This window comes from Corapipo altera, unplaced genomic scaffold (assembly GCF_003945725.1).
Source record: "Corapipo altera isolate COAL_440 unplaced genomic scaffold, ASM394572v1 354, whole genome shotgun sequence".
Classification (NCBI taxonomy): domain Eukaryota; kingdom Metazoa; phylum Chordata; class Aves; order Passeriformes; family Pipridae; genus Corapipo; species Corapipo altera.
In genome coordinates, this window is record NW_020885020.1 from 520,156 (window position 1) to 547,186 (window position 27,031).

Sequence of the window (27,031 nt, forward strand, 5' to 3'; positions counted from 1 at the left end):
TCCTTCTCCTTCTCCTTCTCCTTCTCCTTCTCCTCCTTCTCCTTTTCCTTCTCCTTCTCCTTCTCCTTCTCCTTCTCCTCCTTCTCCTTTTCCTTCTCCTTCTCCTTCTCCTTCTCCTTCTCCTTCTCCTTCTCCTTCTCCTTCTCCTTTTCCTTTTTTCCTTTTTTTCCTTTTTTTCCTTTTCCCTTTTTCCTTTCCCTTTCCCTTTCTCCTCTTCCTCTTTCTTTCTAGAATCATGGAACAATTTCCTAAACCTTTTTATTTCATCTGGGATCAGTTTCCTGCACAATTAAAGAGAAATCCTGATACCATGGGCACAGAATCCCAAAATCCAAGAATTATTTGGGTTGGAAGGGACCTTAAAGCTCATCCAGTCCCACCCCTTGCCATGGGCAGGGACACCTTCCACTGCTCCCAGGGTGCTCCAAGCCCCATCCAACCTGGCCTTGGACACTTCCAGGGATCCAGGGGCAGGCACAGCTTCTCTGGGCAACCTGTGCCAGGGCCTCCCCACCCTCCCAGGGAAGAATTCCTTCCCAATACCCCATCTAGCCCTCCCCTCTGGCAGTGGGAAGCCATCCCCCTTGTCCTGGCCCTCCATGTGGGTAGTGCCAGTGTGAAGCAGGGCTCCCTGTCCCTCCTGCTCCTCACGTGGTTCCCGTGTGTCCCTCAGGTCGACAGTGACACCATTTGGAACGAAGTGCACTCGTCGGGGGCCGCCCGCCTGGCCGTGGGCTGTGTCATCGAGCTGGTCTTCAAAGTGGCCACAGGAGAACTCAAGGTTGGTATGGGAACAACCCCTGGGCTGTGCTGGAGGCTCAGGGATGCAGGACTCCAGGAGCTCCGGGACTTCTTTCCTTCCCCCTTCCCAAATGAGGGAGAACATCCCCCGCCACCACAGTCTTGTTCCAAAGCACAGTTCAGGCTTTCCCCTGCAACCCTCTTTGCCTCTCTGACTTCTCCCTGTCTTTTGTGTGCAGAATGGACTTGCTGCAGTCTCTGCATCCATCTTTGCCTCTCTGACTTCTTCCCTTTCCTGTCTTTTGTGTGTAGAATGGATTTGCCGTTGTCCGGCCCCCGGGTCACCATGCAGAGGAGAGCACCCCCATGTGAGTATGAGGGAGGGCTTTGTTGACTTGCTCCAGGGCTTGTTTGATCCACAGCTGGAAATTCGAAAGGAATTTTGTTAGGATGTCCCTCCAGAGTTCCTGTTTATTGAGAGGTGAGATGTGTTATATCCAATTCTCTGGAAGGGGGTAAGATCCTGCTTCGTGCTTTCGGGTGGGTGTTTTCTAGCAAGGGTCAGCATTCCAGCCTCTCCTTGCAGTGGGTTTGGGCAAGTGTGGGGCATTCCCAGTTTCCCTAGAGCTGGCAGGATGCCTGCTGCTCAAATTCAGCACATGGCCATCTTCAGTGGGAAGTGGGTCCTAGTGGAAGGTGTCCTACCTGTGGCAGAGGCTTGGAACAAGACAAACCGAAACCATTCCATGTTTCCAAGGAGGAAAGAAGAAATTCCTTCCTCCTGTGTTCCATCCAGGTGATGGATGCACTGGAACCAGGGAAAGCTGTAATTAACCCTTGTCCTTTCCTCTTGTCTCCCCTTCCAGGGGTTTCTGCTATTTTAACTCCGTGGCAATCGCAGCGAAGCTGCTCCAGCAAAGGCTCAACGTGAGCAAAATCCTGATAGTGGACTGGGTGAGTAAATCCACTTCTTTCCCTTTGGTACAGCAGGTGGAAATTATTCTGGATGGGTTTTTTTCTTGCAAGGGGCAACCCTGTTTTTTTTAGTCACGTGTTACCTGTGCTCTGCAAGCGAAAATTTGGGGTTTAAAGTGATTGAAAGTGTTTTAACAAAGACAAATTCCTTAAAGAATCCACGGTTTCCCAAATAAAGTTGTAATTAAGAAGTAATTGCTTTCTAAAACAAGCCCAATCCACAGTCTCAAGGATAACTCAAGGGTTATTTTTTTCCTGGTTCATCCCAGTTTTCTTTTCAAGATGCAAGGAGCAGTTACTGGGAGGAACAGGCTGCCTGACACAGCTTGTCCTTGTCCCTGTGTCCTGCCTCTGAGAAAGAGCTCCTTTGGAGTTTTGCTGTGGCAATGTATGGATTTTTATATTTTTTAATAAATTTCATGTGACTGTGAAGGCATGGGAGTGGCTGGACATCAGCCAAGAGTTTTGATTATATTGTCAAATGGGCTAAACCGAGTTAAAATGGATTTATTTGTCTTCTGGACCTGCTGGAAGGACATCCTTTTCCTCACTTCCCACCTGTTTTTCACAGCAGGAAGGGGAATTTTGAACACCCGTCCAGTTCCAGGCTGTGTTTCTGCACCACGTGAGGGATCTGGAGATGGGTTGTGTTGTTCAACCCTGTTGGGTCCAACACAACTTTACTGGTATCAGGTGCAAATCTGGGACCAAAAATACAGTTTCTCTATCCCCCAATCTCTGGTGTGAATCCAGTTCTCTCCATCCAAGTCAATCAGTCCTGTCTCAGGTTCCACAGACGCTTGGGATTGTGTTTGTTCTGTGTTAAACAAGGAAGCTGAAGCCAGGTGAGCAAAGCAGGTTGTTCCCATTTCCCATAAACTGCTTCAGCCGGATCAGGGAAGCGCTGAAAACGAAGCTCAACAGCAAGAACCCCCCCAAATCCCAAATTTATGCCTTTAATCCACATTTTTCTGAAGATATTAATCTCCCTCCTCTAATCTCTGTCCCTCAGGATGTCCACCATGGGAATGGGACTCAGCAGGCCTTCTACAACGATCCCAATGTCCTTTATATCTCACTGCATCGCTACGATGATGGGAATTTCTTCCCAGGCAGCGGTGCTCCCGACGAGGTAAGGGCATGGATCAGCATCAGGACCTGCTCAGGTGCTCCCAAAAATCCCAGGAGGCCCCTGCCAAGCTTGGAGAGAAGCTCCTACCGCCTCAGTAGTGCTCCTTTGGGAACACATTCCTCTGGTTTGTGTGTTTGAGGCCTTCCCATCCAAGTCCTACCGGCCGTGGGCTTTGTGTCCAGCTCAAAATGAGTAATTAATGAGCAATTAAGGAGTACTTAAAGCTCTCCAGCCCTTACAGGACAACCTGTTCCAGAGGAGCCCTTTGCCAGCTCTCCCAACACTTTGTGTCCTTTGCAGGATTTCCCCTTTATGGGATCACAGGATTGTTAAAGTTGGAAAGGCCCTCCAAGATCACCAAGTCCAACCATTCCCCAGCCACCACCGTGTTCCCCACGAACCCCTGTCCCCAAGTGCCACATCCACATTTTCTGGACACTTCTGGGGATGGTGACTCCACCACTGCCCTGGGCAGCCCCTTCCAATGCCTGACCACTGTTTCCATGGAGAAATATTCCGTAATATCCAATCTAAACAATTTGTTTCCTCTCATCCTGTCCCTTGTTCCCTGGGAGCAGAGCCCAACCCCCGCCTGGGGGTCCTTCACAGGGATTTATCAAAGGGAAATTTGATGGAATACTTAGTTTTGAGTGCTCTGAGACGCTCCAGGTGACACCCGAAAACTTCTTACCCTGTTTTCTTGCCAATTTTACATTTTCAGATTCACAAAACATCCATGTTTCCATTTCAACCCCTTAAGAAATTAAATGGGATGTGATGCTGCTCCATCACCCTGTTTGTTGGGAAGCAACAGCCCCTTGCATCAGTCCTGCTCTTTAATAATCTAATAATCCTACAAAATATCTGGTTTTGTAAGGAAGCACTAAACCATGCACTCTGCATTTAACCCCTTTGAGTCATTTTTTATATGTCTTTCCAGACTGAATAAAACAAAAGGATACAAAATAAATTCAGTCAAAACCCCAGTTGAATAAATAACCCTGAATCCTCTGGTATGCACTGTAGAACTTTCAATTCATTTTCAAAACATTAATGTTCAATTTTACTTTTTTTTTTCCCACGCAGAGACCTTCTTGGCAAACGAATTGCTGGAACCCCCTCTTTTATTTTTCAGTTTTCCCCTGTCTCAGGTAGTTGCAATCAGGGCAGATGGGGGCATGCAAGGAGGGGGATTTAATTCCATCTCCATCTCCCACCCACATGTCCCTCAAGCAGCCAAAACCTCCTCTCTGTGAATCCTCTTTTTCCCCAGCAGAGGGGGAACTCACTCTGATTAAAATACGGGTTTTTTTCCCCAGTTGCAACTGTAATGACATAGAAAATATTGCTCTGGATAAAGCTGAGAATTGAATATGGGAAGGTATTGCATTCCTGAAAAAAAGGAAGAGGATCCAGGTGCTGGTGAGGTGTTTTTTGGGAGAGCAGCAGCCAAATTCCACTGGTCCTCAGCTCCCATAAGGATCAGGGCAGGGAGGAGCTTTATTTTCACTCTTGTTTTGTGGACCAAAGAAAAATTCACCTCACTATTGAATCTGAGAGATGTGTTGCCAGAATTCCCTGTTTCCATGTGTAATTAAAAGTCCCCTTTCCCTTTTCCAGGTTGGCACAGGAGCAGGAGTTGGTTTCAACGTTAACATGGCGTTTACTGGTGGCCTGGATCCACCCATGGGAGACACGGAATATTTAACTGCTTTCAGGTAATAGTGAATAGTTCCTCTTCAAAATGTGTTTTGCACCTAAACTGGGTTTCTTTCTCCTCCTTAATCTGGGCTTTCTCCCTTTCCAAAGTTAGAAATGCAGGATTTGCTTGTAGTTGCAGTTACTTTTCGAGTGCCGTGATAAAAAAAAGGTGAATTAGGATGTTTCTGGCTGTGACCTCAAGGGATGGACACATTTACTGCTCACTGTTGATTGATCCATGGATAGAAATTATTCAGTGATAGGGATAAACCCTTCTGGTTCTGGCTAAAAATCTTGTGACCTCTTTAGGGGCAGTATTTCTATGGCTGAGCTCACCTGGGTGGGAAAAGCGGGATAAACTTTGGAAAGAGTCAACCCAGGTTGGAAGTGGGGGGTGCAGCTGCCCCAGGGCCTGAGGGGGCATCTCTGGTACCCAAAAATGGCATCACTGGAGGCTCCAAAGGGAGAAGGGGATGAAACTACTGACTCAAGGTCAAGAAAAGAAGTTTAGATGGGCTGTTGGGAAGGAATTCTTGGCTGGGAGGGTGGGGAGGGGCTGGGATTCCCTTCTTGGAATTCCCTGAGAAGCTGTGGCTGCCCCATCCCTGGAAGTGTCCAAGGCCAGGTTGGACAGGGCTTGGAGCAACCTGGGCTGGTGGAAGATGTCCCTGCCCATGGCAGAGGATGGAACAAAATGAGCTTTAAGGTCAACCCAAAACCCAAATTCCATGATTTTTTTTAGACTGTCTTGTCCCACACCTGCCTCCCACCTGTGTCTCCAGCCTCTCCAAGTGGAATTTTTTTAACATTTTCAAGTGGTTTTCTGTCCTCACACCAGGTTTGGTGACCTCTGGTGACCACCCTACCTAAATTCAGGGAGACACGTCCTTTCCAAGGCTTGGGATGTGAATTTCTGGAATATCACCTTCCTGGGATGGCATTAAATCCAGGAACACTCTTCCCTGTCCTAAATAACGTGTATTTATCTTTATCTGAGCAAAAAGAACTTTTTCTCCCTCTTCATCCTGACATTAAAAAGCCTTCCAAGGATATTCCCAATTTAAAATAACATCTTCTTAAATCCCTGTTTTCTTCCTGGAAGGCAGCACTTTGCTCCAAGGTGGAAGTCTGGTTATCCCAACATTCCCAAGCCTGATCTCTTCCTTAGGCAGAGAACCTGGAGCTGGGGACGGAGCGACATTAAATATTAATTAACTTTCCAGGCTCCTGGAAAATTGTCTTTTCCAGCCATTCCTGGTGTCTTTGCCCGGAGAGTGCAGCTCTTTGGGGAACATACTTTGGAGCTGCTCACAGCCCTTTATTTCAGGAGTTTTTGGGAAGCTCACGGGACTCCATGTGCACACCTTCAGTCCATAACTTTAACGGGAAGCGCTTTTTTCATCTCACTCCAACGTTGGGCACGATAATCCATTATCAAGTGACCTTTTGAAATCTCAACCAACTCCTTTGAAAAACATCCCCCCCCCCCCAAATCTTTCTATTGATTTGAATGTAAAATAACTCTTTGAAGTTTGCAATTTATAGTCCCCCGAGAGTCAGAAAGTGAAGGGAATGGGTCATATATCCTATTTTTTCCCCCCCCTTCTTTCCTTGCTTTAGCCCCCTGAGACAATTCATGCCTTCAAGGCAGCACCTTGTTATTCCACCCCATCGAATACCACGTTGCATTTGCCGGGGATCAAACCAGGAGATGAAGGAAAGATAAGAAAATTGGCCATAATGAACTCCAGAAGCAGGAGGCATTTTCACCGTGAACTTGGAAACTCTGCAGTGGAGAGCTGAGCTTTAATTCAAACCAGTCCCGGTGCCAAACTGGGAAGGCTTTGAAGTCTGGAGAGGAATCAGTGGAAATCCTTTGAGCCAGGCAAAGATACTGATAGACTTTTTCTTTTTTTTTTCTTTTTTTTTTAAGCCTTAACTCTTCACATTCCTGCCTATTTTTGGGGGTTGGGGGGGGAAAAAAGTCCTTTTTCTGCGTAAAACGAGCAGAATGAAAGCGAGCGACCCACTCGATGGTTTTATTTCAGGGTGAGCCAATGTGTGGGTTTGAGAAATGAAAACAACGGAGCTAATTGTCCCTAGAAATGAGGGAATAAATAATTCCTAATGAAATCACTCATCCCCACACTGCAAACCTGTTTCGGGGGTTTGTATCAGTGATTTTCCTGCTGTTATTTCTCCTCCAAATATTGGCTCCCCCCTCTTGCAGTGGGGTCACGGAATCTCTCCTGACCTCTGGATGCTCCTTAATCCCACCAGGATGTTCCAAAAGTGAGAACAAGGGTTGAAAATGTGCCTTTCCCTGCACTTTGTCCTTTTTATCTTCATAACCCAGGACTGAAATCACCGCCTCAGGGTTGGGGTGGTGGCATGTTTTAGGGGGGGACACAGGGTGGAGATTCCAGAAGGGAATTTTCTGGAAGCTTGGAGCAACTCCACTCCATCCCAATTTCGGGCTGAACTCGCCCCCAAAATATGTGGGCAACCCAAATTGCAGAGATTAGGGAGAAATGTATTCAACCTTAAAGGGAAAAATTCAGGACATGTTATTCCCAAAATCATCAACTCATCCAGACCCTCCTGGTGTCTGTTACTCTGTTGTTCTAGAAACAAACAGCTGTAAAAGACTTGGAGGGTTTTCTGACCAGGATGTGTCGTTCCCTGATATTTCATACAAGCAGGAGTGGTGTTTCCTTCCCCAAATCCTCCTCAGGAACGTGCAAACCCAGCTGAGAGACCCGCAGGAAAAACGGGAAAACTCCGGCTGGTTCCTTGTTCCACGGCAACAGCAATTAGTGGAATTAAACTGTATTATCTGCTGGCATTTCCCTGGGAATTTACTGCAGGGAAGTTTTCCTGGTGATTGTAGTGGATTTTTGCTCGTGTCCCGGGGTCTCCTCCCCAGTTAGAATTCCACACGCAGCTCAACTTTTGTTTCGAACACCTAAAGCGCAAGGAAAAGCCGGGACTGTCGGGAAGATCCTGCAGAAAAAAAGCATTAAATGAGTGCAGGAACCAATTCTGGGGGGGATTTTGGTTTTCCCTGGGAACCATAAAGCGGGAATAAGGAGCAGGAGGTGGGGGGAACGATGATGGTTTTGCCTGGATCGGTTGTTTCTGTGTTTTCAATTTCATGTTCTTCTGACACTGATTTTATCCCCAAATTCCTAATCCCTTTGGACATGGAAAATGAGCATGGAGATGGATGCCTGGAGAAAGAAAGGCTGGAATTTTCAGGAGGCTGATCAGCCTTAGGAGCAGTGGATGACATTTTGAGTTATACATACATTTATATATTTACACATATTTTTTATATTTTTTATATATATACATACATTTATGTACAATATACATAACATATATAAATATATACATATTACATATATAAATATTTTAAATATAAAAATATATAATGGATAATTATAGACACATAACATATATAAAATATATGTACATAACATAAATATATATAATGTGAACATATGTACATAACATATCTAATATATATAACATATATAAAATATATACACATAATATAGAAATATACACATGATATATAAAGATATAATATATAAATATATGCAGAATATATTAAAATGTATTGTTATATATATAGAAATGTATACATGATATATAGATATATAATATATATATATATGGATAATATGTAAAAAAGTATACATATATATACGTAACATATATAAAAATATATGATTTATGTAAATAGATGCATAATATATACTTATAGACATATACTCATAACATAAAAATATAGATAATTTATATAAATATATGCATAACATATTGTTAACATATAGAAATATGCACATAACATATATGAAATATTTTTACATAAATATATTCATAACATGTAAAAATATATAAATAACATATATAAATTTATGCATAACAAATAAAATACATTTAGACAAAGAGATCCATAATATATAAAACATCTACTTAGCACATATAAATATACACATAACATGTATAAAAATATGGGTAATTTATATCAACATATGTATAATATACACTTAACTATATAAAATATATTTATATAAATACATGCATACTATATAAAAAATATACCTTGCACATATAAATATATATAAAAATATAATTATACAGATAGATGCATACTATATGAAAATATATCCTTAGACATATAAATATACACATAACATCTATAAAAATATGTATTTGCATACACACATGCATAATATATAAAAATATATACTTAAAATAGAGAAATATACTCACATATAAAAATATTTATATAAATAGATGCATAATATATAAAAATATGTGCTTAACATATATGTGCACATAACATGTGTGGAATATAGATAATTTATATAAATAGGTGTATATTATATACTTAACTTATATAAATATACACATAATATATGAAAATGTATTTATATAAATATATATAAAATATATTAATGTAGATAATGTATATTTTATATTTTATTTATATGTTATATATAATTTTTAAATATATATACTTAGCACATATATATAACACATATAAAATATATATTTTGTGCAAATAGATGCATAATATATAAAAATATATCCTTAGCACATATAAACATCCACAGAACTATATAAAAATATGGATTAAAACATATATATATATGTGACCAACAGCAGGAAAAAGGCTCCACTAAAATGCTCAGCCTCCTAAATTTCCCTGATTTCCTCGCTGCAGTCAAGCATTTAAACCCCAAATTAATCCTCTCTCGGATTGTTTCACCTGCATATCATTTATTAGGCATTTAATTGGCAGATTGGCTGATCTCAGGCTAAAAATAATTCCTTCAGGCCTCTGGAAAATAGAGCTAAAATTGCATTTATTTTTTTCCCTCGCTCCCAAGCGATGGCAGGACGCGCTGGGGAGGTTTTGCTGTTTGCAGCCACCAGTTGTCCCTGTTCAGCTTCTTCAAAAAGAAGGGTTTAATTTAGTTTAGGCAAGCCAAACAAGCCTCTGAAATTCAGGAAATTTCAATTTCCTTGTGTTTTAAAAAATTCCACATGGATCGAAGGAATATTCGGTGTTAGGACTGTTCATTCCTTGCTGAAGAACTTTACAGCCAATCCTTAAATGCCCCAATTCCCAGCAAAACTGCTCATCTCCTGGATGTCAATTTGAATTTCTGGCTTTTTTTCTGGTCTCCTCAGCAGGGCAAAGCCCTGGGATTGTTTGCAGTTGAATCCCTGTTTTCTCTCGAGGACTTGGCTTTACTGGGATGGATCTGAGCGAAGGGGCTGGTTTTCCGTGAGGATTAGGAAGGAAAAGGCTGGATGAGATGGGCCTGAAATGTTGTCCACAGATGGAATCTGGGAAACACATGGGATTTCTTTTCCTTTTTTCCAATTAAAAAGGCAAAATGAGGGAATGCTGCCTCTGACCCTCCTGGATCAAGTTTTATGTCCAAAGATACAGCTGCTTTTATGGGTATGGAGCATCAGCATGGGCTGTGGCTTTGGAATATTGATCTCTTTACTCTCATATCCAGGGACAGGAGCCGAGGGAACGGCTGGAGCTGTGCCAGGGAAGGTTTGGGTTGGATCTCAGGAAAAGGTTCTTCCTTTAGAAGGTGGCTGGGGACTGACCAGGCTTCTCAGGGAAGTGTCAAGAGCTCCAGGAACATTTGGACAGCGCCCTCAGGGACAGGGTGGGATCGTTGGGGTGTCTGTGCAGGGCCAGGAGTGGGACTGGATGATCCTGGTGGGATCAGGAGATTCTGTGGTTCTGGAATTCGGAGAAAATCAGAAGCAAGAGCAACCCTTGAGAGTCTGAGTGGGAGTCAGGGGGGAAGGAGAGGCTTCAGGTCTGGATTTGGGGGAGTGCTCTTGGCTTGGGATGTGTGCGGACGGTCAGTGGGCACAAACTGTCCATCTAGACCTCTTAGAGAGGGAGCCAGGGGACCTGGGACACGTTCCTTAGAACTCTGAGGGACCTGCCAGCAACACACAGCACCTCTTGGAATTGCTCCCAGTTGGAGGTACGTGCTGGAGTAACCACTTGTGGCTGGAGGTCACTCCATCCTGCGCCACAGAAAACTCTGGACATCCTCAAAGCAGCTTCTTCTGAGCCCTGCTTTACTTTGAACCAACAACTGCTGCTTGTCCTCTCCTAAAATTCCACCCCCCCAGGGCTCAGAGTTAACCCTCGGGGCAGGGCTGGGCTGGAGGAGGCACCTCCAAACCACTGTCACCCCCTGGGGACCTCCAGTCAAGGGTCACCAATTGTCCCTGTTCCTCTGGAGCCTTTGTCCTGGGCCATCAGTGGATGCCCATGGCAGGGGGTTTGGAATGAGATGGTCTGTAAGGTCCCTCCCAACCCAAAGCATTCCATGATTCTATGAACTGTCCTGTGGCCAAGAATCCTTAAGGATCCACGGTCCTGTGCGTTGCTCTGTCCCCACACCTTGGTGATCCCACACTTCCAGCGAGGTCCTGGCAGCTCCCATGGCATGAGAACTCTGGGGGAAAAAATAAATCTGATGATTTTAGGAGTTCTCCTTTAGCTGGGAATTAAAGGGCTCAGCAGGACTTCGAAGTTCAAGGAGAATAAAACCCTTGACTGTGTGTGCTGGGTTTGGAAGTGCTCTTCCAGTCCTTGGTGAGGGAGGTGGATTCTATGGATTTATGGTGGATTTTAGGAGTGTCCTGGTAGCACTTGGACCATCCCAGCACGGAACAGGCCTCTCTGGGCTCTGTTTCAGAGCATCCCTTAATGACTCTATTCAGTAAAGCAACTTTCTCGTGCAGGCAAAGATATTTATGGGTTTCTGCTTTGGGATGTGAATCAGACCACTTCAGTTCATGCTGTAGGAAGTTATAATGGAAAAAGAACATACTTTGGAAAATGCATCTTTAGGTGGGGAATGGGGTGTTTGCAACTTCTTGTTGGTTTTGAGGAGAAGTTGTGGTGTTTGAAGAGAGAGAAACCAGAGGGAAAAGGTCTTTTGGTGAGAAACCACAGGCACAGACCCCTTGTTTCATTTACATACCTCTGGACAGTCAGTGGTTTATGGACGCTGAGCAATTCCATCCATTTTTTAGTGGATAAAATGTCAGAGGATGGAGAACTGGCACTGGGAGAGGTGTATTTGGGCGGGGAACCAGTTCAGAGAGGTGTATTTGGGTGGGACATTTGCATTTTAAAGCTTTTTTTTTGCTCCGTGGGACATCCCCAACCTTTCATTTCATGGGAAATGAAAAGTGTAGCAAGGAAAAGAGAAACCACTTTGCCAGACCTGAAGGAGATATTTTGAAGGAGGACGCGGAGACAGTGCCATGAACTGACTTTTTCCAGGTGGATTTGCAGCCTGTGCCAGATGCCCTCTCATTTCCTCCTTATTCCCATGCATGTAGAGCAGGATATGATCCCAAATGGGAAGCACAAGTTATTACAACTCGTTTCCCAGCTCACAACACGAGGATGTTGGTGGAAGAAACCACAGCCAGCACAACGTGTTCTGCTCTCACCTCGGAGGAAAACAGGAGCTGGGCTTTGCTGCCATGGAATAACGCTCCCAACCTGGAGAATTAAGAGGGTTTAAACATTCCTGCCTTTGTTCAGGAGCCCAACTGATGTGTTCCATGGTTCCTTTGTGCTGCAGGACCGTGGTCATGCCCATTGCCAACGAGTTTGCCCCGGATGTGGTGCTGGTGTCGTCCGGTTTCGACGCGGTGGAAGGACATCCCACCCCCCTGGGAGGGTATAACCTGTCAGCAAAATGTAAGTTGGGGCTTGGCAAGAGCAGGGAACCAAAACTGGGGCCAGTTGCTGCTCTACAGTATTCCTAAATTTTACATTTCGGGATTTAACTTCAGATCTTTCATTGCAGCAGCAAAACTTTCAACCTTTTTCTTTGAATTTTCGTGAGGTTTTATTTTGCAATATGTATTTACCTTTTTCCTTTTTTTTTTAAGCATTGCATATTTCAATTTGGAGTGCAAATTATATTTATATAATTTTATATATTTATAATATTATAAATATTATAAAAATCATTTGTAGACACATCTCTGCAGAAAACAGCTGCTGAATTGCAGAGTTAGGCTGGGTTTCATGCAAAATTGCAGAAGTACCAGCTGTAAACACTCGCTTTCAATGCTACCACGAGGCCATTTCTTCCTCCAGGACCCCTTATTAAAATTTGGAGCTGAATATTTTTGTTCTCCACCTTTGAAGCAATTGCAGAGACCCACAAGAATCTCCTTTTTGCTTTGGATCCGGGATGTCTTTGGGAGATGCACTGAAATCCCCCCTCCTTGGTTATGCTGTGTTTACCTGGCACTGTTTCATTCCAGTGAATCCAGGAGACAGTTTTTTCTTGCAAAAAGGATTTTATTATTATTTTTTAAGAGTTTGTGTCAGCCAGGAAAGTTGTTCTCTCCACTGAACTTCAAAAACCTCGTGAGGGAGCTGAACCTATAAACTTTATATAAGAATAAAGTGAAATAGATTTACAAGAGACAAGTTATTCGAGATCTCCAGAAACACTTGGGAATGAGAAGCTCTTGTTTACCTGCTGCTTGAATTTCCCATGGTTTGCTCCTCTCCCAAAGCAGTGAATCATTTTATCTGCCTGTTAATTTGTTAATTTGCCAATTCTGCAGAACACAAAGCAGGGAGATGGAGGGGAGAAGTTCCCTGGCTTTTCTTTTGTTTGGCTTCTGGGATTTTTTCCGAGGGGGAAGGTTGCTTTGAGGACACGTTTTTTAAATCCTCCCGACTTGGGTCTGTTTTGTTTAAAGGGGAGAGAAATGTATTGTGTGTCATCTGATCAAAGTGCCGGGTGCCCCTGGAATTTTTATAGCATATTCTATAGGGGAAGAGCTGTCTGCTGAGAACGAGATGTCAGATATCTCTGGGGCACTGCAGTGCTGCTATTCCAGCTGAAATATTCCTGATTCCCCCTCCTCCTCCCTCCCCTTCCACTGCTCCCACTTGGCGTCTCCTGAACCACTGCTCCAACTCGGCGTCTCCCAAAGCAGGGCCACAATCTGCCTCTTTCCCTCCTTCCCAAGGGAATATTCCCCACTGGGATGCTGAGGGGTGACAGGGAGGATGGTGGGATAAGCTCCTGGAGATCCACCCAGGGAGCTGTGGCTGGAATTAAAACCCAACCTGGCTCACATTATATGTTGGGTCCTTTTGGACTGAACTCCCAAAGCAGGGCCAAAATCCACCTCTTTCCCTCCTTCCCAAGGGAATATTCCCTGCTGGGGTGCTGAGGGAGGATGGTGGTGCTCTGGAGATCCGTCCAGCTCTGGAATTAAAACCCAGCCTGGCTCACATTATGCGCCGAGTCCTTTCAAATCCCCAGTGGGTTTTTAATATGATGTAATTCCTCTCTCTAATTCTTTGATCCGCCGCCAGGAGCCCCATTCCAGGCACAACCTTTGCCCTTCTCCTGCATTTGCTCTGTTCCCTCCTCCAGGCTTCGGGTACCTGACGAAGCAGCTGATGGGCCTGGCCGGGGGCCGGGTGGTCCTGGCCCTCGAGGGCGGCCACGACCTGACCGCCATCTGCGACGCCTCCGAGGCCTGCGTGGCTGCTCTGCTGGGCAACGAGGTACAGGGACACTGCACACAGGGACACTGCACGCTGGGACACTGCACACAGGGACACTGCACACAGGGACACTGCACGCTGGGACACCGGCTTGGGGCACGGGGGATCTGCTGCAGGGCTCTGCAGAGCGACCTGCACAGGCTGGAGACATGGGCCAAATCCAACGGGATGAGGTTCAACCAGGCCAAGGGCCGGGTCCTGCCCTTTGGCCACAACAACCCCATACAGCCCCACAGGCTGGGGACAGAGTGGGGGGACAGAGAGGGACCTGGGGGTGATGGTGACAGTGGCTGGACATGAGCCAGGGGTGCCCAGGTGACCTTCTTGGCATCATTTGATGGCACCTGGGCTGAGTCGGGAACAGTGTGGCAGCAGGACCAGGGAGGTGATTCTTGGCATCATTCCATGGCATCCTGGCCTGGATCAGGAAGAGTGTGGCAGCAGGACCAGGGAGGTGACTCTGCCCCAGGACTGGGCACTCGAGAGGCCTCACCTCGAGTGCTGTGTCCAACTCTGGGCCCTCAGTTGAGGAAGGACATGGAGGGGCTGGAGCAGGTGCAGAGAAGAGCAGCGAGGCTGGGGAAGGGACTGGAGCACAAGTGCTGTGAGGAGAGGCTGAGGGAGCTGGGGGGACTCAGCCTGGAGAAGAGGAGGCTCAGGGGAGACCTCCTCACTCTCTGCAACTCCCTGACAGGAGGGGGGAGCTGGGGAAGTCAGGCTCTTCTCCCAGGATCCAGCAATAGGACAAGAAGGCACAGCCTTGAGCTGCACCAGGGGAGGTTTAGATTGGACACTGGGAAGAAATTCTTCCCAGAGGGAGGGATCAGACCTTGGAATGGGCTACCCAGGGAGGGAGTGGAGTCACCGTCCCTGGAGGTGTTTAAGGACAGACTGGATGTGGCATCAGTGTCACCCATGGGCTGGGTGACAAAGTGATGTTGGGGCAAAGATTGGACTCAGTGATCTCAGAGGTCTTTTCCAGCCTGGTTGATCCTGGTAAAACCACCTTCCTTGGATTTGGGCAGCTCATCCCCCAAAACAGCCAACCCGCCAAAGTTTCGGCATCGCTTTGGGTCCTTCTGACACTCATTGATTTAAAGAGTGTTTTTTTATATAAAAGCTACCTGTGCTTGGCAGTCTGAATTAGAAAGAGTGAAGCAGCTAAAAACTGATTTTTTGGGTTGATCTAAACAACTTGCTTTGTGCTTTTTGAAAAATAACTATTTTAATTTATTTCTGAATTCATCCTCCAAGCCTTCCCTTCTCTTTGTTCCCCTCTCTAGACCCATTACTTGCTTGGCACTGTTTGCAGTTGTGTTTTGCCCTTGGAGTTACATTTTGTATTTTCTGTGTGTTGCTGTGTAGGAAGAGGCTCAGCTGTGTCAGAGAAACTGGCTGGAAAGGCCAGGAGGTGTGGTTGCAAGATAAGGGCAAGACAGAGAAATACACCAAGGAATTACAGGGTTTGGATTCTGGGAAGCTCAGGGTATTTTCCTGCAGAGGAAACTTTAGATACTTCGGCTTTTCTGCCTTTTTTCCTCCCACACTTTCAGTGTCAGTAGGATTAAGGAAGAAATGCTACATCTACAGATCTTTTAAACCTCTCCAGGGATGGTGACTCCACCACTGCCCTGGTCCCCATCCCTGGAAGTGTCCAAGGCCAGGTTGGATGAGGCTTGGAGCAACCTGGGCTCGTGGAAGGTGTCCCTGCCCATGGCAGGGGATGGAATGAGATGAGCTTCAAGGTCCCTTCCAACCCAAACCATTCCACAATTCCGTGAGATTTTTTTGCATCAACCACCTCTCTTAAGCCAAGTTGTCACCACAGACAATTCCTCTGGCTCCATCCACCTTTGGGAGCAGCTGGCTCTAGTGGCAGGATGCACTTTGAAAGGGAAACGGTGGGAATAACACCTGAAGGATGTCATTCCTCCTGGGATGCAGGGGGTGACTGCAACATGGTGTGAGGATCTGCCTGCAGTAAGTGCTTGAGCCAAACAATGGATGTGTTGGGAAGTGTGAGGCTGTGGGGAGATCTCAGCACTCCCAATACCTTGGATATTATCAACAGCCTGAGTGGTTTCATTGAGCCGAGTGAGAGGTAGAAAACACGGAATTTTTTAATCACAGCTCTAAGACACTTGAAAATACTTCAAGCTAGACCTGTTCTCACTTGTCCTAGGTGGGCTGTAAGGCTGTGCAGATATCAGGCCAATATCCCCCTGACTTACCCACACATCAAAAAGCAGGAAACACAAGTTTTATCACGGCCTTTCCTCAAATCTCTTTAATGCAGGGAAGTCGGAGGGAGCGGCTGGTGCTTTGTGCCGCGGCCCTTTGATGCAGTTTGATGTACAGCCTGTGAGAGGCTCCTGCCTGCACACACATGGACAGGCAGCTGTGGGAGCTTTGCTGCCTCAGGAACGATCCCAGAGCCGTGTGGGGACTGGTAGGAAATGAGGGGAACGGTGCCAGTCCCCAAAGCGTCTGCGGAGATCAAACCTCCCGCCTCGGAACAGGCGCTGCGGAAAAGCAGGAGCCGGCGCGTTTCCAACCGGCCAGGAAATGAAAACGGGGCTTTGGCTGTGCAGCTGAGGGCTGGGCTGTGCAGGAAGGCATTGCTGGGGCTTGGGAATGGATGGGCATTGTGGGCACTCGTGTGAAGCTGATGGGACATGAGTCAGAAAAGCAGAGGTGGAGTTGGTGCAGGGAGAGTTTAATCCAAGCTGGGGGGGTTCACCTGGAGAAGAGAAGGCTCCAGGGAGACCTGAGAGCCCCTTTCAGTGCCTAAAGGGGCTCCAGGAGAGCTGGAGAGGGACTTGGGACAAGGGATGGAGAGACGGGACAAGGGGGAATGGCTTCCCACTGCCAGAGGACAGGGTTAGATGGGATATTGGGAAGGAATTCCTGGCTATGAGGGTGCGGAGGCCCTGGCTCATGTTGCTCAGAGAAGCTGTGGCTGTCCTTGGATCCCTGGAAGTGTCCAAGGCCAGGTTGGAGCAACCAGGGATCATGGAAGGTGTCCCTGCCCATGGCAGGGGATGGGATGAGATGCTCTTTAATGTCCCTTCCAACCCAGACCGTTCCAAGATTCCGTGGTTCTGAGCTCTGCTGATGGCAGTTCAGACCACGAAGCCACTGTTCATGACCCAAAGCAGCCCCTGCCAGCCCCTGCCAGCAGTGCTGGAGGGCAGGGCAACCACAGAGAGCTGCTCCCTCCATCGGGGGCATCACCAGCCTTCTGCCTGTTCCCAGGGAGTGACGTTGGATCCTCTGGAGCAGGGATGCCACCATGGGAATTGCCACTGGTGGGCAGTGAGATGGGAAGCACGTGCAGGGGGACGTGGTCCTGCAGCCCAGCAGCTCTCACCGTGCTGCCTGTCGCTGCTGTAAATGCTTTGTCCTTGTTTTTCATGTGGAAGTAGTGGAGGTCTGTCCAGGATCAGGCTCTCAAGAGGGTGCTTAAAACCTCTGCCTGATGCCCAGAGGTGTTTCCTCCCTTTCCCAGGAGAGCAGTGGCTGAGGCTATTGTGTGTGAGGGTTATTCCAGGAGGAGGAGAGTGCTCTGGGAGCAGGAACGTGCTTCAGATCGGTGTCTTAAAGCTCTTACTTAAACGACTCCTCCAGGAACTGCTTTTGCCTTCCTTTAATGTCAGACAGAAACCAGTTTGGACCAGAACTATTTTTAGAGCAGAGAATTAATAAAAAGTGCAATCCATAATTACTAAATCTGGAATGCAGCAATTCCTGGTGCTCCTCAAGTACCTGTGGAATGGCTGCCATGTGCTCATACGAGCAGTCTTGGCTGGAGCTTCTCTTGGCTTTGAGCAGTTAAACTTTGCCATGGATTTCTGTTTTTTTAACTATTAAACTGTGGCTGTTCTTTGCTGGAGAATATCCCTGGTTGGGCCTTGACTGCTATTTTCAGACAGTGGACATCTCTGGTTTTGGATACTCATCCTTGGAGGTTTGTTAGGAATTCATGCTCTGAGTAGAGAACCGAGGAGGGTGAAGGTGTTCCACTCTTCTTGGGTTTTCCTAAAGTAAATCAAAGAAACTCCAAAACGACCCTCTAGCAGTGCTGTCATGGCCTTTCTCTGGCATGTTCCTGCTGCAGAATAGACTTTGCCAGGGTTGTGACCTCATGGTCTTGACACAGGAGGATGTCCAAGTCTTCTTGTCCTTGCTGATGTTTTCTGGCACCAGAAGAGCCCTGACTTGGTGCTCTGCAACACCCGCCTCCTGGAAAACACCACAGAGGAGGATGTGCTTTGCAGTTTGGATCTGATTTCCCTTTGTCTATGCTGAGTGAAAGCTGCCAGGGCTGGGATGGATATGGGCAGAGCTCTCCATCAGGCAGGAGGAAAATATCTCCTGGAAAACAGGAGGAAGTGCTGTCAAGAATGGAAAGGGCATTTTGTATCACGTGCAGTGCCAGGACAAGGGGGAATGGCTTCCAGCTGCCAGAGGGCAGGGTTAGATGGGATATTGGGAAGGAATTCTTCTCTGTGAGGGTGGGGAGGCCCTGGCCCAGGTTGCCCAGAGAAGCTGTGCCTGCCCCTGGATCCCTGGAAGTGTCCAAGGCCAGGTTGGACGGGGCTTGGAGCACCCTGGGCTAGTAGAAGGTGTCCCTGCCCATGGCAGGGGGTGGCACTGGGTGGGCTTTCAGGTCCCTCACAAGCCAAACCAGTGTGTGATTCCATGATTCAATGATAACATTTCTTTGGTGTTTCTCCTTCCAGCTTGACCCTCTTCCAGAGAAGGTTTTCCAGCAGAGAGCCAACGCCAACGCGGTGCATTCCATGGAGAAGGTCATCGAGATCCACAGTGAGTACCCCACTGACCCAACTGGGTCCCTTCTGGGTTGCCCTGGGGGGGCACCTGTTTGCCTTCTCCACATTCTGGCAGCTCCATGTTCCCGTGTCCTGGTTTCCTGGCGGTCACTGCACCGTGAACTGGGTTTGTGCCACCTCAGACTGGTCTGACTGGGCCAGCATGATGCACAGCGAGCAGGTCGCTCAGGGCAGTGCTTTGGCCCTCGAGGGGGAATTAGGGAATCAGGGCACAGTTTAGGTTGGAAAGATCTTTAGGATCATCGAGTCCAACCCTTAATCCAACACTAAATGAGATTAAAACCTCTAAAATCTCTGTAAAGCACAGAGTGTGCTGCAATCAGAGCTTACTCTTATTCCTTCAAAAGCAGTTAAGTATCTCTGAACAGGACAAGTCTTGTTGGGTGTTGTGGCATCCTAATTAAGGATAGGCAGGCATGGAAGTGAAACAGGCTCTCAGGCACAGGGTGGAATTGCTGGGGTGTCCTGTGCAGGGCCACTTGATGGCCTTTGTGGGTCCCTTCCAGCTCAGGATATTCTGGGATTCTGTGAATGAAATTTGCTGGTATTTCAGGTTTATTCATCCAGGAAGGTTAAAATCACTGCATTGGAGCTTTTCTGGAGAAATTCTTTGGGGGGTGGAGTGGAAGAGCCTGAGTAATATGGGAATCCCACTGCTATGTCCTGATATCTTCCCACATCAAACATTTGTGGTTTAAAACTGGAGGGGGGTTGTCTCCCTTTTATAGGGTGAAAAGCTTAAAAGACACCACACTGTGGGGGTTTTTTTTTCCCCCTAAAAATACCAGGTGGCTTTAGAATCTGAATTCCATTTCCAGAAGCTTTTAAGGACCACTGGGACACCTCAGCAGCACCTTGAGCCAACCAGTGATACATTGATTTTTTTCTCTTTAAAATGAGCACAGCAAATTAAAAGGGGTTTGGAGTAAGACCCTCAGATCTGCTGCCCAGCACAGGAGAAATGGAGATGCTTGAAAACAAGACCCTTCCTCCCCTTGTTCCACCCTCACTGTCTGGGTTCTTGCTTTCAGGTTTTGCTGTGGCTTTTCAGGTACCAGGAAATTCCTGGGGGCCAGGAGAATGTCCTTTATTCCCTTCCCTCTGGTGTTTCCAATGAAAAAGGGTGGCAAACTGCCTGCATGAAAAAAAAACTCCATCGAAGGTTGAACCTTGGACTTGATGATCTTGAAGGTCTTTTCCAACCTTCATGGTTCTAAATCCAACTTGGAATTCTTTAGTTTTAGGGAATTTGCCCAGAAAAAGCATGTGGGAGTTAGGAACTGAATACAGGTGTCCAGTCTAGGTCTGGACTGAATGCTTCCCTCTCCAGTGTTTGTCCTTAGGTCTGGAGGTTTCTGAGGGTTTTGATGTGAGAAAGGAAAGGAAATTTCAGGAAAGGAAATTTCAGGAAAGGAAATTTCAGGGAAGGGAAGGGAAAAGGGGGAAGGTTATAATTTGAGCACAATGAAGTGAGAGCAGGCAGGGCTCAAAGTCACATGGGTGTGATGAGCATTCCCCGGGTGGATCTGAGTGGGCTGGTGGGTCTGGGAAAGCAGGAGCTGTGATGGGGCAGGAGCCCTGATGTCCCTGTTGTCCCGTCTCCCCCAGGCAAGTACTGGCACTCCCTGCAGCGTTCTGCCTCCACGGTGGGCTATTCCCTGGTGGAGGCACAGAAGTGTGAGAACGAGGAGGCGGAGACGGTGACGGCCATGGCCTCGCTGTCCGTGGGTGTGAAACCGGCGGAGAAGAGGTGAGCTGCTTCCCTTCCCACTTCCCATCCCACCCCTTCTGGGCTCATCCTCTCCTTCTGCGTTCCCTGTCCTCTGTGGATTCCTAAACCCCTCCTGGGTCGTGGGCTCAGTGTGTGCTCCCCGTGCCTGGCCCTGCTGCTCCCGCCAGAGCCCGGCGTGGGTTTGGGCCACGAGGGGGAATTGGTCTTGCTGCAGGAAATGGGAGTGTTGCACAGGGGCTGACCACTGACAGGACCCCAGGGAATGGCCTGGAGTTGTGTCAGGGTGGGTTTAGAAAAAGGTTCTTCCCAGAGGGTGGTGGGGCACTGAACAGGCTCCCCGGGGCAGTGGGCGCAGCACCAAGGCTGCCAGAGCTCCAGGAGTGAGAACAGATTGTCCAAACACTCTTCTCAGGGGCGAGTTTTTATTCCAGGTGAGCCAGATGATCCCAGCCTGACAGGTAGGAAGGTCACGGGAATGTCACGGGTGAAACTTGGCACCACTTTGTCCAGCTCTGCCGTGCTCAACCCTCTTTTCTCTCTTCCCTCCCTCCCCCATCCTGCCTGGCCGTGAATCCCCTCAGACCTGAGGACGAGCCCATGGAAGAGGAACCTCCCCTGTAGCATTAACCTTCGAGCTGGAGTTCTCCTGTCTGTTCGTCTTCGTCTCGAAGCTCTGCCAAGAAGCTTTCTCTTGTTACTCCTGCGTCCTGTCGCGGTTAATTCCAGAACACGGGAAGGACAGCCAGGTGTAAAGCAAAGCAACTGACAACAAAACCGGAATCTCTGCGTATCTTTGAGTCTCTATTTGCCGAAAAATGCTGGTGAAGAGCAGCAAAGGACCGACAACGTTGGGTGCTCTTCCTCTGGTCCTCACTGGGAGCGGAACGAGGAACGACGCCCGGGAAGTCTTTGGCAGAGTTGCCAAAAAACACACACAACAAATATAAAGAAATCAAAGCTTCAACAACAAACACATGCGAAAATAAAACAAACCTTAACATAAAACTGGTGCTTACAAGCTGATGACCCACAACTGAGCAATCTCCGCTTGAACCACTCGGCCCATCGTGTAGTTTCATTTCTTGGATATTTTGGAATGGCTCTTGCCTGCCTGGGAGTCAGCGACAGCTCCTGTCGGAACGGGAACTCTGGGAGATGGTGTATTTTTAACGGGGAGGGACAGGGAATGAGGGACTCATCTGACATCTAAAGGAAAGGGAAGGAGAAAGGGGGAAACGTGAGCCCAGATGGAGTCGGCTTTATGGTCTCCAAAGCCATCTGAAGATGAGTTTGTGCCTTTTTTTCTAATTGATGGATTTGGTGCAGCTGGATTTTCTGAAGTTTGAGGAACAATGCCTTAAGTAAAAAAAAAAAAACAAAAACAAAAACAGAAACAAACAAAACCCACAAAGAACACAGCAGTTCCTGAATATTTTTCCTCTGTTTGGGAAAGCCAAGAACTGCCATCAGGAAGGAAGACTTTTTGGCTTGTGCTGGCATGATGGTGGGAAGCAGGCATCAGCTGAACGGAGCGTCTCCAAAAACTCTTGACAAGTTTGGATTTGTTTTGTTTTCTTTCATTGCTGTTTCAAAAAAAAAAAAAAAAAGGAAAAAAAAAAGAAAAAAATAAGGTAGTTGCCAAAAAACGTGGCAAATACTGTTGGGTCTTTGAAATTCAACCATTTTTAACAACAAATTTTCCAATGTTTTCTCTCTCTTCTACATTATCTGGCAATTGAACTTATCGATTTGGTTGTCGAAGCATGTATTAGACACAACTGCAGGTTTTAAGACTGGAATGCTTTTAATTAAAAGCAACTAGCATGAGATATTGCTTAAATTGTTAGGTATAAATATATATATGTGTATAATGTATAGTCCAAATGTATTCCAAGCTTAGAAACCGGATTCCTATGAATTATTGAGAAAAATATTTATGATGCATTTCTAGGAAAAAAGAAAAAAAAAGAAATATATGTAATAAATGCATACTCTAACAGTAGCCATTGGAAGCTCCCTAGGGAGAGATTTGGGAATTGGAACGTCCAAGGTGCTTTTGGAAAAGGATCCAGGTTGAAACATGAGGACTTTTCAGGTGACAGGTTGGGAAGTTTTTCAGAAAGCCAACACTTGAGCCACTGGGCAACTACCCTAAACATTTGTATTTTAATTTAAGGTTTTTAGTTGTGATCCTTTTCTAACAAAGACAAGAAAACAAAGAGTTTTTTATAGCGAAGACGATGAATTTGCTGTTAATTTTTATATGGATCTTTTCCCGCCCCCCCTCCGGAAGCCTTGTTTGTGTGACTCCGACCTTTCTTTCCCCTTTGGCAGGTTTCCTTCCCCGACAGCAATAGCATCTAAACCTCTCTCCCTTCCCACTTTTCTTGCTTGGACACGGATTTTCCTTTGGGGTTTTACCTTTTCCTTTCTGGTTTTCTTTCCTTTTCCTCGACTCTTTTGGACAGTCAGCAGCTTCCTGCAGGCGTGAGGAACCGTGGCACACGGACAGAGTTGATTTTTTCGGGATTGGGTGCGTTTTTTCAAGGAATAGGGGGCGTGGTGAGCTCTTTTGTATCACTGTATATTTCCTCAGTTCTCTTCTAGTAGCTGTGTAGAGAAAATAAGGAATTTCCTTACCTTTGACATAGTAGTATCCAATGGGCGATGTCTTTGTCCTCCAAGGATCACAGGAGCCTTGGGACAACTTGTTGGACGCTCATTCCTGGCGTTTTCTCTCCGCCGGACCGAAGGATGCCCTCAGACCTTCCACCTCTCTCTTTTTCTCTCCTCTTCTTCCTCTCACTGGTAGGGCTGGAGGTGTTTTTTCCCCCGGGAATGCCGGATGGGAGAGGCAGCCAGCCCTTCCATGAGGAGTTGAGCATCCTAGAGGAGCATCTTGGAGGCTCCGGTGCCGCCTCAGAGCAGTGTAGGACAGCACATCCCTGCTCCCAACCCCCACATGCAGCTTCTCCTCAATCCCTGTCATTTTACCATCCCTGTTATTTTATCCTGTTCCCGTGATGACTGACGGGGCCGCTTCCAGTAACTTCCTCTTTTTCCAGTTCTCCAAGCAGCCGTTTCCATTCCGTTCAGGAGTCATGGGAGGCACTGGAAGTGCAACCCCACGTGTGAGCAAAGGCAAGAGGCTTTTGGTTTATTCCTCCATTTCTAATGCAGTTGAAAACACTACAGTAATTGAGTTGTGCAAACCCAAGTACGTCCGAAAATTCGGAATTTTAAGGACCATCCTCAGTGTATCCTAAAGAGAATCCCGTGTGAAAACACGACGGACCTGGGGATGGGGCAGGGCGGGATTTTTTCCGCCCACCCGCTTTGCTGCTGTGACCTAAAATCAATCCCGCTGCCGAGTTTGGTGACTGACTTGGAATTAGCCTTGGAATTGTCCTCCCTCTGTGGGCGGTGACCGTGTTCACACCCTCCTTTCTCTTGCCAGCTCTTCCCTGGAAGGTTTTTTTCCCATTTCTCCTCTCGGTCGTGGAAAAGCTTTTTCCTTCCTTTTGGGCCTTCCCAGGAGCCGCCGGCTGACCGTGCTGAGCCGGTTCCTTTAGGAAAACTGGAGGAGCTCGTCGGGATCCCACCTTCTTTCCTTTCCACCATTTCACTCAGCTTTTTGCCAGGGATGGAAAGACTTTTTTCCCGAGACGTCAGAGCTCGTCTCCTCTGAACTCCGGGCGACGTGGATTTGTTTGAGCGTCACCCACTCCCCTGGGGATGCTCTTCCCCGAGGATGCTCTCTGGGGCCGGTGCAGGCACGGAGAGAGGGGAAGGAGCCCCCGTTTTGAGGCTCCACGGGGTTTTTTCACCTTTTTGAGCCATTTGCTTCTTCATTTCCGATGACTTTGCCATAGGGCAGGAGCCCGGGGTGCTCCCACATCCCATCGTGGTGCTGCCCAGGGCATCTTTGTACCTGCTTGGGAAGAAAAGGAGCATCTTTAAATCCTCTTGACAGTGAAGTGAGGCCCAGTTTGCAGTACACAACCACCAGGGTTTTTTTTTTTGGGGGGGGGGCGTTGTTGTTTTGGGTTTTTTTTCTTCTTACTTTCAATACAAAACATTCCTTTTTTTATTCGTCACGGTCACGTCTTCATTCCATTCTTCCTTTTGTAAACTTTTTTGGGCCCACGTTCTTTTGACGGGCATTGATATATATAAATATATATATAAATATATATGAATATATTTTTTTAAGTTTCCTACACCTTGAGGTTGCATGGTCTGTAAGGTTGGCATGTCTTTATATTGTATACAGATTTTGCACGCCACACTTGGCAGCTTTGAAAACAATAACAAAAAAAAAAACAACAAACAAAACAAAACAAAAAAAATGGTGGTTTGGGGTTGGGTTTTTGATTTTTTGGGGGTTTTTTTAAATTTTTTTGGGTTGGTTTTTTGTTTCGTTTCATTTTGGTTTGAGATTTTCTTTTTTCCTCTCGTGGCATTTGCGGAGACTAAAGGTTGGGATGTTGTTGTCACACACACACACACACACACACAAAAAAAAGGAAGGAGAGTGGAAATTTTTGTTTGTCTCACTGAACTGAATAAGAAATTGTGCTTTTTGTTGTTCAAAAGAGTAACTACAAAGAAAGCAGACAAAGGACTACTTACACATTTCTCACTTTAAGAAGAAAAGAAAAAAAAAAAAACTAAGACGTTTCTCTAGCACTTGTGACTTACCAATAATAGAGTTTATTGTATTTATGCGGAACCAGTGTTTTTAGGGGGGACTACGCCGAACACACCAAGTAAACTGCCTGTGTCCTGGTTACTCTCGTTATTCTTCTCATTTCCTTTCGTTTGGGTTGGTGTTTCGCTTTGGTTTCTCGCCGGGGTGGGGAGGTTGGATGCGACGGACGCGACCCTCGCGTCGGAGCCGCCGATCCCGAGGAGAGCTGCGTGGCTGAGGAGGACTTGAAAGAGTTAACTCTCCAGCACAGCCGAACTTTTGTAAGGAATTACTTTTCCAGGATGTATTAGTGCTCGGTTTCACTTTAAGCAGTCTTGTACTGTGCAACACTGTGGTTTAAAAAAACGAGACTTTGCAGCGAAAGGCAAAACGTGTTTCTTCATTGTCGTGAGGTCGGGCTCGTTCTCAGCTCGGCTTCGCTTTGTCTTTGATATTGATGAAAAAAATTTAAAAAAAAAAACCACACACACACACACACACACAAAAAAAAAAAAAAAAAGAGAAAAAAAAAGTATCCTATTGAAAGAAAATAAATTAACACTTTTCTGTGCTCCATAGTGGAGGCGCTATTTTCCAATTTATGAGGATGACAAACTTATATATATAATATATATATAAAAAGTGGGGGCGGGGAGGGGGGGAAGGGGTTGAAACATTATTCACCCGAGAGCTTATTACAGATATGTAGTATCAAAAAGTTGTAACTATATTATATTCTACTTTATACCTATACATGCTCAGTATGATGTCACCATTGGTAGCAGCTACCGGTTTACGCTGTAATTTAGACAAATTTCACTCTTTATTGTATGGACCCTCCTTTCAGTGATTCTTTGTGCTCATCTTTTAACTTGGTGGAGTTGGAATATTTTTATCGTTCTTTTCTTTTTCTTGTTTTGGTTTGTTTTGGTTTTGGGTTTTGGTTTGTTTTTTGTTTTTTTTTTTGGTTGGTTTTATTTTATTTTTCTCTTTTCTCTTTGTTTTTATTTTTCTGGTTTGGTTTTGTTTCGGTTTTGTTTTTGTTTTTGTTTTTTTTTTACTGGCCAATGGTGTCTTTCTCTGACAGTACCGACTTCGATTTCAACTTTATTAGGAGTCCAGTATTTTGTACCACATTATGACAACTTGTTATTCTTGTGGTGTAAATAAAAAGAAAAAAGTTAATTATAGTACCACCCTGGTTTCTCTTGCTGATCTTCTTTTCATCCGGTGCTTTTGGTGGGATGGGATGGGTCAGGTCTCAGACAGGTGTCCTTTATCTCATTTATAATGGGCCTTTTTCATCTGTTCTTTTAATGAATTCATTCCCCTGTCCCACAGGGGGAAGGTTTGGGATCATACAATGGTTTGGGTTGGAAGGGACCTTAAAGATGATCTTGTTCCAGCTCCTCTGCCATGGGCAGGGGCACTGAATTCTTCAAACTCAATGCAGTTAAATTTAGAAAAAAAAGGGGGTTTTGCTGTGTTTAGAAGGGTGAGGATGCAGACACGGTGCATTTGCGCTCTGTCAAGGCACAATTACCCACTGGTCACCAGCTTCAGATGCCTGCAGGGACAAGAAACCTGCTTC

At 46.3% G+C, this 27,031-nt stretch overlaps 1 protein-coding gene and 1 pseudogene across 5 annotated transcripts in view; both read left to right on the top strand.

Annotated features, from left to right (window-relative positions):
• Nucleotides 1-25,980, top strand: part of HDAC4 (histone deacetylase 4) — a 194,080-nt gene extending 168,100 nt beyond the window's left edge. For all 5 annotated transcript variants that reach the window (XM_027667821.1, XM_027667822.1, XM_027667819.1 and 2 more), the window contains 10 exons: nucleotides 674-781; nucleotides 1,054-1,109; nucleotides 1,608-1,695; nucleotides 2,729-2,848; nucleotides 4,469-4,566; nucleotides 12,205-12,323; nucleotides 14,032-14,165; nucleotides 18,908-18,992; nucleotides 20,627-20,768; nucleotides 21,332-25,980. In XM_027667821.1, the coding sequence (XP_027523622.1) occupies nucleotides 674-781; nucleotides 1,054-1,109; nucleotides 1,608-1,695; nucleotides 2,729-2,848; nucleotides 4,469-4,566; nucleotides 12,205-12,323; nucleotides 14,032-14,165; nucleotides 18,908-18,992; nucleotides 20,627-20,768; nucleotides 21,332-21,371 (990 nt within the window). In that variant the 3' untranslated portion in view covers nucleotides 21,372-25,980. The remainder of the gene's footprint in view (nucleotides 1-673; nucleotides 782-1,053; nucleotides 1,110-1,607; nucleotides 1,696-2,728; nucleotides 2,849-4,468; nucleotides 4,567-12,204; nucleotides 12,324-14,031; nucleotides 14,166-18,907; nucleotides 18,993-20,626; nucleotides 20,769-21,331) is intronic.
• Nucleotides 23,774-26,641, top strand: LOC113959077 (annotated as a pseudogene).
• The last annotated feature ends 390 nt before the right edge of the window (nucleotides 26,642-27,031 follow it).